The sequence below is a fragment of the Triturus cristatus genome, chromosome 6 (assembly GCF_964204655.1).
Source record: "Triturus cristatus chromosome 6, aTriCri1.1, whole genome shotgun sequence".
In the NCBI taxonomy this organism is placed as follows: domain Eukaryota; kingdom Metazoa; phylum Chordata; class Amphibia; order Caudata; family Salamandridae; genus Triturus; species Triturus cristatus.
The window spans coordinates 1,621,359,894-1,621,375,178 of record NC_140589.1 but is presented as its reverse complement, the minus strand read 5'-3'; the positions used below and the strand labels follow the sequence as shown (position 1 = coordinate 1,621,375,178).

The window sequence follows — 15,285 nt, the reverse complement described above, 5'->3', positions numbered from 1 at the left end:
TGGAGATCGGTGTGGGGGAATTTGGACCCACATCGAGGGCACTTTTTAAATGGAGTCCTTTCCATTAGCCAGGACCGAAGCTTGGAGAGGCCCGAAGGCCGCCGTCGACGACTGGAACTGAAGGTCCGTGCCGATGAGAAGGCACGTCGAGTGGGGGAGATCGCGATCGAAAAAATGCTGCGGTTTAAGGTGAGGATTGCGCGTCGACCGTCGAACTGGAAGCTGTTCGGAACCGGAGCGCGAAGATCACATCCGAGCCCGATGGCGGAAAAAAACAATCTGAAGATGGAGCCGAAGCCCATGCGCAATACGATCCAAAGGAGAAGTCAACGACCTCGTGACTTCCAAAGACTTTCCAAGAGGAAAAACAAACTGCAAACATCCGGGCCCAACACCAGATGGCGATCTATGCAAAAGTGTGTAATCTGCAGCTCATATGCCTCGAACACGCATTTTTCGTATTCAAGATAGGGCTTGCTGGAGGTATTTAATTTATAGCACCTAGGGAATGCTACCAATACCAAACATTTTTGAAGAGTAAACAAACTGGAGAATTCACGGTTGCGTGATTCATATTGCCTCTGCAAGGTTTTGGAATGTGAGTGCATGAAATGATGCAATTACTTATCAGTAATATTCATTACTTTGAATACCTTTTTTCTCATACCAATACTTACTCCTTTGACATGTCCAACCTCTTCCCAGGAAACACATGACCTAGCTCGAACAAACCAGAAGGTGTAAAGAAAAACTTTCTCTCTGTCCCTCCCCAAGCCCTTACCACCATTCTGTTGATAAACAGGGTCAGAGTCCAAAACACATTTTGCATCTTCCCAAGCTGAAAAGGGGGGTTCAGATGTGAAATGGGTACTGGCTGGGAAAGACGCAAGTAATGGTACAAGAAGAAAGGTATTCAGAGTAAATAAGATTACCGGTGATAAATTGAATCATTACCTCCTTAACCGATTTCCTCGTACCACTACTTGGTCCTATGAAGATACAATAGCTGAGAAAGAACCTGAATCCTCAATAAATCAGGCAAACTCTTGGTTATGGCAAACAAAATCTGTTTTATTGCAAACTATAAAGTAAAAATTGTTTAAGAAATAGCAACAGCCAAAATCCTAGAACCAAAGTCTGAGGAATCTGTACTTCCCAAATGCAACCTATAATGAGAGACAAAAGTAGATGGAGTGGCCCAAGTGGCTACTTTAGAAATGTACAGAACAGAAGCTCCATCAGCCTCCGCCCAGGAAGCTGCCATTCCACGAGTGGATCTTCCCTAAACTCCACTCTGCACCTGCACATTTTGTGTACAATAGGCAATAGAAATCAATTATTTAATCCACCTACGCAGGGTAGAAGCCCTCTGTCCATGACTGAGAACACCAAATAGACAAACAAATTCTCTTATTGTCTAAAATCATGTGATCTGGACAAATAGATGTGCACCGCCCTCAACACATCTTAGGTGTGTAAGGCCTCTTCCTCAGCAGTGGAGGGTGCTGGAAAGAAAGAGGGCAGAGTTATTTCTTGTTCCTGATGGAAGGAGGACAAAACTTTCTGAATAAAACCAGGACCCAACTTAAGAGCTAGTAGGTCTTAAATAAGTGGGGCCTGATAGATAAAGACCCTAACTCGCCTAGTCTAAGAGCAAATGTTGCGACCACCAAAAGAATACTTTCAAAGATAAGTGTTTCAAATCCACACTGTCTAAGGGCTCAAAGGTATGAGACTGTAAAGCTTTAAGGACCAAAGGCAAGGCTCATGAAGAGGTGGAGGATTTGATATCAGGTCGCATCAGGGAAATTCCTTGAAAAGCCTAGCCTACCACCCAAGGAATCAAACTTGGGAATGACCCACAGAGCCCTAACTCTTAACTGCAGCCAGTTGAACACTTAAAGTAGCAACAGCCAAACGCTTCTGAAACTCATCCTGCAAAAACTGCGGGATACAAGAGGAATCACAATTAGTGGGGTTCAAAGATCCATCCCAGCTCCTTTTCTTTAAAAAAAAAAGGCGGCCAATGATGATCTTCCGATTTCCTAGTGGAGAGTCTCCTCAACTGCTATATGCAACTTGCCACTGGTGAAGAAAACCCTGCAATTTCAAACCCTTTCTCTCAATAACCATATTATCAAACACATCCTCTTGATTGTGTCCAGAGGAAGAATAGGAGACCTGAGGAGACATGACCTGTCCATTCGTTCGGCTTTGCCATTAGTCTCAACAAGAGAAACCATTCCATTCTTTGCCAAAAGAGAGTCACCAAAATGAGATCCGCTTTCTCATCCTGAAGTCTGGGTATCAAAGAAAAGCGGAGGGAAGGTATACAGAAGAACGGGAGGCCAAGGGTGGATGAGAGCATCTATTCCCCATCAATCTGGATCCAGGTACCTGGACAGAAACATTGGAAAAAAAGTGTTCTCTTCTGAGGTGGTAAAGAGGTCTATATGAGGAGTGCCAAACCTTTGACACACTTGACAGAAAATACCAGGATCCAGACAGAAGTCTTGAGAAGAAGGAAAAACTCTGCTTAACTCTTTCCTACAGAAGCCACCTCCCCTGGATGAATGATCACCTTAAGTCGCTCCCCATCATCTGTACTATTGGCACGATAAAATGGTTTGAGGAGGTAATATAAAATTACCAAACTAACAAAAGCCTGGACACCCACTAGGCTACAAAATAGAATTGCATGACTTCTTGTAATCCATGGGATCTACCAATAAAAAGTACGCTTGACACGCATATGTCGCTTACAGTACTAATGTGTGAGCAGATATTAATGTATAAAACAATGCAATAATGGGAGTGGTCTCCAGTGTTATTTCTTATTTAGTTTCCCCCAAAATTCACTCACTGCAGGTCTCAGATCATATCTAATGGGCAGCTAAATAATGGATGAGGAGATTGAGAAGCCCCAGTTTAGGAAGCGGTACCGGAACGTAAGAAGGACTATAGACCAGGGGCTGGGAAGAAGCACACCCTAACGGACTCTTAGAGATATCAAATAATTTGCCATGTTGAAAGTAGTCCAGGGAGTGGGAAAAAGAGGGATTTAGCAGGCTCCCTATTACTACTTCAGATATCGGAAGAACAAACAAGGGCAATGAGGTACTACTTCAGATATCGGAAGAACAAACAAGGGCAATGAGGACAGCAGAACCTGAGACAGCAAGACAGTGTCATCATTTACAACTTACCGGTGCAAAATGGGTTTAACCCCTTTGAGAACCTATACGTAGAGGTCAAAAGCAGATCAGGACGAAAAGTTAATGTTCCACACTCGGAAACAGTATGTTAGTGTTAGGTTTTGATTTATGAAGCAGCGCATTAACAAAGTACATTAAGCAACATGGACAATGGAAGCTAGAGCTGAAAACTACTCATTGCAATAGAAACCCCATTACAATAGCACTTTGAATTACACTTTCTTGATGACTTAAGGCAATGTAAGGTTTGTTGTATTGAGGTGACAATAACTCAATAGGCCATTCAGAATAGCAGTTTTTAATGTACACATTTTAACATAGGATATTAAACCTTAACGCGTCAAGAAAGATATTTTGGAATACTCAGCATACAATTCTTTAATACTTAAATCAGATTGCTTAAAGACCTCCAGTGCCTGCAGAACTTTCATCCTGCGAGTATTAAATAGTTTAAGTACATTCAAGCAGGGGCGCTTTGATAATCAGGTGAGTCATGAATGTTGTGTGGAAGGCTCATCTAAAATTAATTACATTGAAACATCCAAAACATTACAAAAGTGTTAGTCATAGGCATAGCCATCACAATATTGAACAAAATAAAAATTCACAGAACTACGTGGCTGAAAGACTCAAAGGGTTTACCATATAGAACACTGAAGATAACTCTGATAAAGAATCTAAAATGAGATTCCTTTCTTGTAAATCTAAAATACCTTTTATTTAGAATAACCTTACTTTTCTGTTTTTGGCAGCAGCAGGTTTCCTTTTCACTGGTGTTTTCTTTGCTGGTGCTCTTGGTTTTTTAACTTTTGATACAGTAGTTTTTTTCTTAATTGCAACTTTCTTTTTTTCTGGTTCCCACTCATCGTCATCTTCAGGGGAATCGGAGTCTGAGGACCTGAGATCAATCAGAAACAATTTATCAAATTATGGAACCAGTTGTTATTTTTGTAAGATTTACTTTTACATGCATCAATCGTATTGCATATTCTATAGCATTACTTCCACCCATCACCTCTCATAGAGAACCTTGTGTATTGGTAGTAAATTCCATACACTCATGTTTGCTACAAGTAAATAGATTTCACTAACGATCATTAAACAGTTATGCAGTGATAAACCTGGTGCACCAGATTAGGGCTGAGCCATACACAGGTCACATCATTTGTGCAGAATACTGCAGTTTTAGTGAGCTTACTTTCAAAATGTAGGTATAGTAGCCTGGAAAAGAACAAAGGTTCTTTCTTAAACAATATGCAAATTAAAGTGTCCTCCTGTTGGTAAAAACATTTGGATTTCGACAACATACAACAAATAAAAAATATTTCAGCACTACATTACTAGCGAACAAGTTACTTGCCTTTGGTAACGCTTTATCTGGTAGAGGATCTATCTAGCAGCAGAATTCTTACCACAGAATTATCCCCAGGAGTCAGGCTGGATCCAGAAATTTTTCATGAACAGTACTCCTGCACGCAGGTAGGTGGATTCATTCGGGTAAGTAACTTGTTTATCTGACAGAGACTTCGAGCCATAGATTCCTTAACTTAGAATAGATACCCAAGCGATTCCTCCCTGGAGGTGGGCCTGAGGACCAATTTCACACAAAGAATTCCTGCAGGACTGAAGAGGCAAAGTGCCCATCCCTACGGACCGGACTGTCCAGACAGTATCATTTGGTAACTGTGTGCAAGGAAGCCTACGTTGCTGCCTGCCAGATGTACAGGACCGGAACTCCATGTCCTAACGCAGTGGTTGCAGCTTGAGCTCTGACTGAATGAACACACAAACCCTCAAGGGGTTGCTTCTTAGCCAATGCGTAGCAGATTTTAATGCAGAGCACGGTCCATCTGGAGATGGTCCGCTTCTGCACACCCTTGTTCTTCTTCACTCCGACATACCCCACGAAGAGTTGGTCTTCCACTCAGAACTCGTGTGCACGGTCAAGGTAAAACGACAACACTCTTTTTGGAGGGATGAGGTGGATTGTAAAAAAAGTAGGCAGAGTGATGGTTTGGCCAATGTGAAATGGAGTGACCACTTTTAGAAGAAAGGAAGCTCTCGTACGAAGCACCAATTTGTCTGAGTACATGTTAAGATAAGGATGCTTGGATTACAAGGCCTGCAGCTCACTGACCCTCCGGGCGGATGTTATTGCTCTGAGAAAGGCCATCTTGATGTAATGAGACTGAGTAGACAATTGTGCAGAGGCTCAAAGGGATCACACATAAGGAAAGTGAGGACGAGATTGATGTCTCACTGAGGCATAATAAAAGGAGTCGGAGGAAACATATGTTGCAAAACCCCTGACCTTTTTCCCCAATTTACATAATAAGTGCACTCGTGGAAATGAGCAAACAAGGTAAGCTTCACGCAAGCCCTCGATTTGACTTTAATGTCAACAAGCCTTCTTAAACATGCAAGAACTGTTGTTTCTTGCTTTTCCCTGTGTTTCCAAAGCAACCACAGGATAGCTGATACCTGAGCACGTGCCAGAACTACACTCAACAGTGCCGGCCAAAAAGTTAACTGCCTTTTTCTCAAAATCTGCTCCCTCATAAATCACACCGTGGAGATTACTGATTTATTAGAGCGAGGAGGCACTGATATTGCCTTTCTAACGGAAACATGGGCAGATGAAGCATCTGTCCCTCATTTCATTGCATGTTTACCTGATGTCTATGACTTAATTAGACTGGACCGACCCCAAAGGCGAGGTGGAGGCCTTCCAATCATCCTTCAAAGTTTTATTAAAGCCACACATACACCCCTTTCTCACCTCAACTCTTTGTCTTTGCTTTTCTCACGGATTCATAAGGCCTACTCCTTTAATGGCCTACTCATTTACCGCTCCCCAGGTCCAAGATACATTTTCATGTCTCTGCTGGGTTTTATGGAAGCATGTATTGACTATCTCAATTTTACCATTTTAGGTGACTCTAATTTTTACCTAAAACAACCCGATGATACAAATTCTGAACTTGTACTTAAAAACTAATTAAACAATCCACTCACATCGCAGGCCACATGATGGCATTTTTTCAAATAATCCTAACATAATGATTAACACATTTTTACCTCTAATTCGGACTAACCACAAAGCCATCTTGTTTAAAATGAATGTCCCTATTCCTAGCACTGGCCCGCCAAAGCGCCAGAGGCGTGCGATAATTGAGCTTTGAAAAAAATTAACTCCTACATTCTAGATGCCTTATTAAAAGAATCCACACCTCCAGTTAATGATGACCTGGAGCAAGCTTCAGTCTCCTGGGACTCTTGGATAAATGCAGCTGTCTCCCAGCATGCCCCCCTTAAAAACAGAACAAACGATCGGAAAACGCCTTCTGCGCCATGGTTTTTTGCAGGATCTTAAGGAGCTAAAGAAAAAATGCAGACATCAAGAACAGCAATAGAGGATGCAATATAGTCCAGAAGTAAAATTAAAATATACAAATGTATTAAAGGACTACAAAACCTTAAAGTATCCAAAATAAACTTTTTCACTGATAAGATCAAAGCAGCTAGCAACTACTCTAGGGAGTTATTCAAGACTGTAAATTATTATCATCCTTTGGAAACAAAAACAGGGCTACACCTAGCCAAAATTTCTGTGATCAATTAGCCAATTTTTTATTTTCCAAGGTTAATACTATTTTTCAAGATTTTAAAAATACAAGCACCAGTCTTTTTCCGACTCGTACAACTGCCACCGATGATGGACTCTCCGTTAAAAAAAGTTCCAGGACTTTACTCCAGCTTAAACTTCTTCACACATCTTTCGGTAGAAAAAGTTGTTTGTTTTCTAAAAACCAGTCGGGATTCCCTGCAGATCCCTGATCTTCCGAGGTATTTCATCCAGTTTCTGAAACCTTGCTATCCACCTAGCCTTAATTATGATGAATAGGATCTTGGACACAGGCTGCTTTTCGACAGCCTGGAAAAAAAGCCTCAATTTTGCCGCTTGTCAAAAACCCCTCTTGATCCTTCTGAAGTGAAAAATCACAGTCCTATCTCTTGTCGACCACCTCCGGCAAAAGCATTGGAGAGAGCAATGAATCAAGAATTTATCTCCTTCCTAGATTCAAACAAATGTATTGACTCTGCACAACAAGGCTTTAGGCCTAGACACAGTACAGAGTCTGCCCTATTGGCAGCCACTGAAGAGATAAGATCCATTGTCGACAGAGGTGACAGTGCTGCCCTAGTCCTAGAGGACTTGTTTGACAAATTTGATATGGTTGGCCATCATTGCCTCGTCAACCGTCTCGAAACCAGGGCATAAAAGGAACAGCTCTCAATTTAATCAGTTCCTTCCTTTCCAATAGAGAGCAAGTAGTGACCCTAGACGGATACACATATACTCCCTTCAGGCTTCCTTGTGAGGTTCCTCAGAGGTGCTCATTAAGTCCAACCTTTTTTACTGCACACATCACCCACCTTATTCAGCTGATCAAATCCTATAGCTTTACGGTGTGTTTTTACGCCGATGACACAGTTAGTGGTAACTGTCTCTTCCAACCCAAAAAAAGTAGCTTTACAGTTCAGTGTATGCATGAACGGTATTGCTCAGTGGATGCAACTCAACTTTTAAAAGCTTAACTCCGATAAAACGGAGGTACTATTGTTTGGCAACAACAATACTTTCTGGAACACCACTTGGTGGGCATCGGATCTGGGTCCTTTACCTGGTCCAGTGCAGAAGGCAAGCAATTTGGGTGTCATCTGCAACAACAGACTAGCCTTCATTGAACATTCGAAACTAGTGTCCTCTTACTGCTTCTACATGCTGAAAACGCAAAAATAAATCCTTCAATTTCTTCCACTTGGACAAGGAAAATGAGTGATTCTAGCACTTGTTATTTAAAAAATTGATTACTGCAATGCTTTATTTGTAGGATCTCAAACAAGTCTCCTCAAGAACTTCAGACTACAAAACGCAGCAGCCAGAGTTCTATTGAATCTCCCTAAGTTTTGCTTGGTTTCCAACTCTATTAGGGAACTCCTCTAGCTTCCCATCCGGGCTCGGGTTCCGTTCAAATGGCTTTGTTGGACTACAGCAGGATGGTCCGTTTTTTCTGCAGGGCATCTTCAAGTGGCATTCCCCACTCGTTCTTTACGGTCTAGTACGGCAAACAAAGTGCAGGTACCCAGAAAAAGAAAATCCCACTGGGGTGTGAGAAGTTTTTTCCTACTCTGCAGCAAGATGGTGGAATTCGTTATGTAACATCCACGATCTCAATCCAATCTTCAGAAATTCAGGAAAGACTTAAAAATTTGCCTTTCAATCCCAATCAGATCACTCTGAACTCCAACAAGCTGATGTGGAGTCCCGATTCTGCCGGAGACCAAAATCCTTTGCTCTCCACCTCTACCAGATGGCCACACCATCCCAGGAGTGACACATCTGTCACCACTATCGGATCTGGTTGGAGATGGGACAGGGGTTTGCCTCGTACCTAATCGTGGTTCGTAAGCCACCACTGCATGTCCTTTGCAGTTCTCTTTGTGATCTGGACCATGCCAGAGAGATTCCCCTGATGCTGAACTTAATGGAACTTCAGGTCCTGCTGAAGAGCACGCATATGCCAAGGGACATGTGTGACAAGCAGGATGCAGGGGGGCATGAGGCCCATCAACCTCAGAGTAGGTCTCACTGAAATCCATAATAGTGGCTGAAACATCGGTATCAGCCTGAATTTCTTGGACTCGCTGTTCGGGATGATAGGCCTAAAACTGCACCCTTTCCAGAGCAGCTTCAATAAAAAGGGGCATCTGAGAGGGAGTCAGGTTAGACTTTGGCATGCTGATGGTGAACCCCAACAAATGCAGGAGGTATGCCATAGTCTGGAGGTGGGAGATGATAGGAGGAGCCCACCATCAACCGCCAGTCACCGAGATAGGGGAAAACTGGCACCCCTGATCTCAGCAGACGAGCTGCAACCACCTCCAACACCTTGGTTAACACCAGAGGGGCGCTGATGAGGCCAACAGGGAGCACAGCGAACGGAAAATGCTTGTGGCCCACGGTGAACCGCAGGTAACGCATGTGGGCAGGCAGGACGGGAATGTGGAAATATGCATTCTGCAAGACCAACACCCCCATCCAGTCTCAAGGGTCCAGGGAGAGCATCTGAGCAAGAGTGAGCATCTTGAATTTCTCCTTCTTGAGAAAGAAATTGAGAGAGTGTAGGTCGAGGACAGAACAAAGACTTCCATCCTTCTGGTGCATTAGAAAGTAGAGCAGCCACAACCAACTTCTGGCACCGGCACACTCTTTATGGTTCCTTTGGCCAAAAGAGCAGTCACTTCCTGGTGGAGAAAAGAGAGGTGGTCCTCCATCAGCCTGTCATAAGTAGGTGGCAAGGAGGGAGGCTTAGTCTTGAAGGGGTGGGAGTAGCCCCTTCAGACAATCTGCTATGGACTGCCTGCGGGGCAGGTGATGGCGAATCCTGCCACCCATTGGGTGATGATGATGGTAAGCAGGCAGACTAGGAGGGCTCGGAGGCTGTGGCTGCTGGGGGGTTGGTGGACTAACCCGACCGCTGGCCACCATTGGGCCGTTAGAACCCTGTCGGCAGTCATGCAGAGGTTGGAAAACTTGCGCGCCGCAGCAGCTGGGCAGGGAAAGACGCAGCTGGACGCCACTTCCGTGGCCCGAAAGGAGCAAAATGAGGGCGACGAGGGGCAATAGAAAGGCCCAAGGACCTGGCCATAGTCCTGCTGTCCTTAAAGCGCTCCAGCGCCGAATCTGCCTTGTTTCCCAAGAGACAGGAGCCTTCAAAGGGCATGTCCATGAGTGAGGACTGGACATTCCCAGAAAAGCCAGTCACCCTCACTCAACCAGGCGTGGCGTCGCAGGGCCGATGTTGACGAAACCATCTGTCTAGTGAGTCGGTGGTGTCTAGTCCGCAGAGGATGGTGAACTTCGCTGAATTCCTCCCATTGGAAATAGATTGGAAGAGCATGGACCAGGCCTCCTTTGGGATCGTTGGCAGTACCTGCCCAACTGCATCCCAGCGAGTGTGGGAATAGTGGCCCAAAAGGCACCCGGTGCAAGGCTGGTGGAAGAATACATCTTCTTCTCAAGAGTGTCCAGCCTCATGAATTCCCTGTCTGAGGGTGCAGTAGGGAATGTACCAGAATTTACATGGGACGGGAAGGCTTGGACCACCAAGGTTTCCAGGGTAGCGTGTTAGGTGAGTACAGTTGAGTCCCCTGGATATGGGCAGTGGTGGCAGGCAATCGTCCTGTTCACAGGAGCCCCAGTGTTGGGCTTGGACTAACTCCCAAGCAGGACGCCAGTAAGTGCCTCATTGAAAGGGCAGAGCAGTTCTGATGGCGACACTCCCAGCTGAAGCACTTCTGTCAAGACATTAGTCTTGACTGCCACAGGGGGCAAGCTAAAATCCAGGACCTCAGCCACCCTCTGCACCACCATTACAAATGAAACTCCCTCCTTCGTAGCCACGGTAAGGGGAGAAATCAAGCCGGTAGGGGAAGAAAGCATGCCAGTATCTGGATTAGTATCCAGTCCACTGGCTTTACTCAGAGCCTCACACCGGTCCATTTGTTCCCCGAGTCCTAGCCCATAAGAATAGGGCTCAGGCTCTGGCCTGTAAGGCATGGCTCCTGATGGTGCCAGATCCCCCTACCCCTCTCTGACTCCGTGTCTGAGTCAGGGATGAGAATGGGGATGGAACGACCAGTGGGCGCTGGGAGAGTCGGCCTCAAGATAGGCATCAGGGAAGGTTGAGGTGGCACAAGCGGCGCCATCTATGGATTCATGGGGCCTGACTGATGCCGGAGCTGCCGGCGTGAAACCAGTAGGAGCCCCTTCCGAATCCACGTGGCCCGAAGATGTGCCGGAGGGAACAAGTTGGCCAAAGATAAGGTGCATGGCCTCATAAATTTCACAAGTGGGAGGGGGATTGCTCAGGCTACTGGAAATTCAGGGAGGCACGTAGCCGACTCTGGGACTAGCTCAACCGCGGAGCCAGGCCTCGAGTGGTGACGCTTCCTCATCCCGTCAGCTGACGGACGAGTAGAAGCCAAAGCACCCTTCCACTACTTTTTCGTCTTGCAGGACTTGGACTTACCAGAGTGCCTTGATGACCTGGAGTGTGACGACGACCTCAGGCTTTGTAACTGCTACCAGGACTTTTCTCTCGACCAGGACCTCGATCATCGTGGCGTCGCAAGTCGAGCCATTATAAGCTTGAGGGTGTGCTCCCCCTAGGTCTTCGGGTGCATGGCACGGCGTCAGTGCAGGCCTTCGGGTTGTGCTCGAGGTACCAGAGGCATACAAGGTGCAGAAAACTGTTCCCAAAGTCCGAGAGGTACCGATACAAATGTAGGGAACATAATATAATAAAAAGAACGTCCCCCACACACCAATTTCCAAACCACATTGGAATATTCATACATTTATCATAACTCGCATACTCTCTAGTCTCACAGCACCAAACCCAAATATCTGCAAAAATGTCTAATATTTATTATATTATCCCGATGTACATATACAAGACAATTAAACCAATAAAATAAGTCCTACTATTAGACACAGGTATTTGATTACAATTTCCAACTTTATCTCCTATGTCCCTTTTGCATCAGTATATTCATACAGCATCATCGGAAAGACGAATTTAAAAAGAAATAAACAGGTTTGGTTAAATAAACATTTATGCACAATATACAATATTTGTATTCTTTTGTTTGATTGTATATTGTGCATACAGTTTTTTTCTTAAACAAACCTGTTTTTTAAAAAAAAAAAAGTGTTCTTCCTTTGATACTGTATGAATATACAATGTAAAAGGGACATAGGAGATAACGTGGAAAGTGAAATCAAATACCCGAGTCTAATTGTAGGATTTTGAAATTGTTTTAACTGTAATGTATATGTACATTGAGATAATATAATAAATATTAGACATTTTTGTATATATTTGGGTTCAGTGTTGTGAGACTAGAGAGTATGTGAGTTATAATGAATGTGTGAATATTCCACTGTGGTTTAGAAATTGGTATGTGGGGGATATTCTTTTGATTATAATACAAGGTGCAGATCCATCACCGATATCTATCCATGGCAAGTACTGCGGGGCTTGAAGCTGGCCTTCTTCGATGAAATACTGCCACACCAGCTAAACCTCAAAAAAGTTTCGACAAAACGTCGAAAAAACCTAGTCAAAAAAATTACAAAGTGGTAGCTCTTCCTGGATCTGCACTGCATGGAATGGAAAGAAAAGAACTGACATCAGAGCGCCAGGGTGCGCCTATATAGGCAACACGAATGTCAATTCCAGCACGGACGACGCCATGTGGAGCTGAATGACACCACCTACAGGCATGCAGGAGGACTGCTCACTATAATTTCCGGATCCAGGGTGATGTCTGGGGATAATTCTAAGGTAAGGAGTCTGCGGTTATAAGTCTCTATCAGATAGTACATCCTGTTGTGTTAGAGTACATTGCATTTATTTAGTGCCAAATGCTTCTGTGTGACAGTGTGACAATTAAAACAAGACACAGCCTTCAGAACTTTCCCAGCAATACAAACCCCACGGGAGTCTTGTTTTTTAACCCAAGGATATTGTAGCAATATCTAAGGAATATCACTCTTCTTTATAATCGTCCACATCTGACAATACATTGCAACAAGAAAATGCTTTTCTAGACGCCATGCGCCTACCATGGCTGACCCAAATAGCAGGAGAACTGTTAGAAAGGGAAGTCCCGGAACTGAAAATTTCAGAAGCAATTAAAGAAATGCCTGCAAAACTCCTGGAGAAAATGGACTACCTCTTAAATCCTATAAGATTACTGTCCTACTATAGTGCGGTTGCGGAGCAGGATTTTTGTCAATGCCATAGCTACTGATGGCTTAAGACTTGAGAATAAGGTGTTTCTCTCCTTAATATTGAAACCAGAGACCGGCATCTAAGCTCTAGCTATAGATTAATACAGACATGTTGATAATAGCTAAAACACTGCCACAAGACTGACAATAATGTATATTTGTAAATCGCACGCTCACCCAAAGGTATCTTGGCGCTGATGTTTAATGTCCAAGCCACTGCTAGTGCACAAGAACCAAGTGGACTTTGCTCCAGGCAGATCTTTAGCAACCAACTCTGAACTAATATGCACCTTTTCTGGAAACAAAGACACTGAAAGCAGTAGAACCTACCAGTCTCTTTTGAAACCGAAAAGCCTTTGACCATGCAGAGTGATCCTATTATTGATAATCTTGAAGATTTTCGGCCTCAGATCTAAATTGCTCAAAAACGTTGGCTGATTTTATAAAAAATCTACTGCTGCAGTTAACACTGGGGGATTCATCTTTTTAGATGTTCAATGTTGCGGCACCTGACAACCTCTCCACTTCTTTGCTTACACTAGAACCTTTAGCAACCACAATCAGAAAATTGCATTAGATCCACAATATTGAGACATAAGCTGGTTAGCTGAAAGTTTTCCTATATGCAGGCAACGTTATGCTGACTCTTATAACTCGGAACAATCCTTAAAAAGTACTATTTCTGCCTTCTCGATGATCCTGGAACTACACAAAAAAGAAATTGGGACAAAAGTGAAGCATTGCCTATGAACTCCTTTACAACAAGAGCAGCACTGGCAGATCTCCCTTGCCGGTGGTGCTGGACAAATTGAAATATCTTCTCACCTGGATCAGCTGTAATACTAATTTCATGGTAATAGAATTTGCACTATGGTTAATAGACCATTCAAAATTAACCCTAAGAAATATCTGCAATTGCCACTCTAGTTTAGAGAATACAATTCAAATGGTGATGGCCCTCGATGTCTTCAGCATGTTTCCCTTCCAACTGCCAAAGAAAATATTGCTTGAAATAGATTGCATGATTGAACGATGCATATGGGATGATCAACGGCTGCTGTCAAAAATGGAGAAGAACAAGTTGCTTACCTTTGGTAAAGCTCTTTCTGGTAGAGACTCTACGTAGGTCCAGATTCTTCACCTTTTGAAAATTCCCCAGGCGTCAGAGGATATGGCAACGTTTCAAGAGTAAAGAACCACAGTTACACCCAGGGTCTGGCCCGGGGAGGGAACTAGAGGCGTTAGGGCACTAGAGAACGGTCAGCCTCCAACCAAAGCTATGAACCACAGAAACGACCGTCCCTAGTTGTGTCTTAAGAGATGCCCAATTTAGTGGGGGCAAATCACAAAAATTGACGGACTGGCATCACACACCACCAGGTGTCATGCTTCATCATCTGCCAATCCTCGCCCTCTAAAAACCGCGTTTGATAGAGGGCGGGCATACACCTGAAGACAGGGATGCACTTCTAAACTAAGTGGGGGCACAAACAAAAAAAGGAGTGAGTGAATTTAAAAACCATCATAGTATACCTGAACAATTTTTATTCTATGGGGTTACTATGTAGGATTAAAATATATAAAAAGGTGCTCACCTGAAACCCATATCGCATGCCACGATCCCACCCAACAGTATAAAAGCTTGCTGCGCACTACACTTAATGTCACCGGGGAGGAGGCTGGACGCATGCAGCACTAGGTTTTCTAGCGGGGAGTACGCCTTGAACTGTAAGTCGTTGTTCTGATTTCTTCTTCCAACAGGTTGAAACTATAGTAAACCAAGCACGCCCTGACGGTTTTTTCTGCTAACTAATTCAGTATCTTTGATATACCTTCCCAACCAGTCTGGTTTTTAACCCTTTTGTCTTCATCCTTTATCGTCTCCCACCAGAATGTGGCCACAAGGATTTCCCCCCTACCCCTCCCATGGGGCAAATAGGTTTTTCCAATAGGGTAAGACTTCTATATTTGTTTCACATGAATGTCAGAGTGAACACAGATGCCTGACACTCATATAACATTTTTCACCTTTTTCACTTTAGGAGAGAGCAGTAAGTATGGAGCGTGACTGTGACACATCAAGGTCTACCGAATGACAACCATTTTGAGTATTATATGTTTGTCTCACCCCCTCTCTCTTACAGGTTTCTCTAAACAGGTGGCAGCTGGCTATAGGCCTACGCCCCCAGTGGTAAGATTGGAGCCCAA

The 15,285-nt window shown here is 44.0% G+C and overlaps 1 protein-coding gene across 1 annotated transcript in view; it reads right to left on the bottom strand.

Moving 5' to 3' along the window:
• Nucleotides 1–15,285, bottom strand: part of SRBD1 (S1 RNA binding domain 1) — a 721,551-nt gene that overhangs the window by 556,002 nt on the left and 150,264 nt on the right. The window contains exon 3 of the mRNA XM_085612769.1: nucleotides 3,951–4,113. Within this exon, the coding sequence (XP_085468895.1) occupies nucleotides 3,951–4,113 (163 nt within the window). The remainder of the gene's footprint in view (nucleotides 1–3,950; nucleotides 4,114–15,285) is intronic.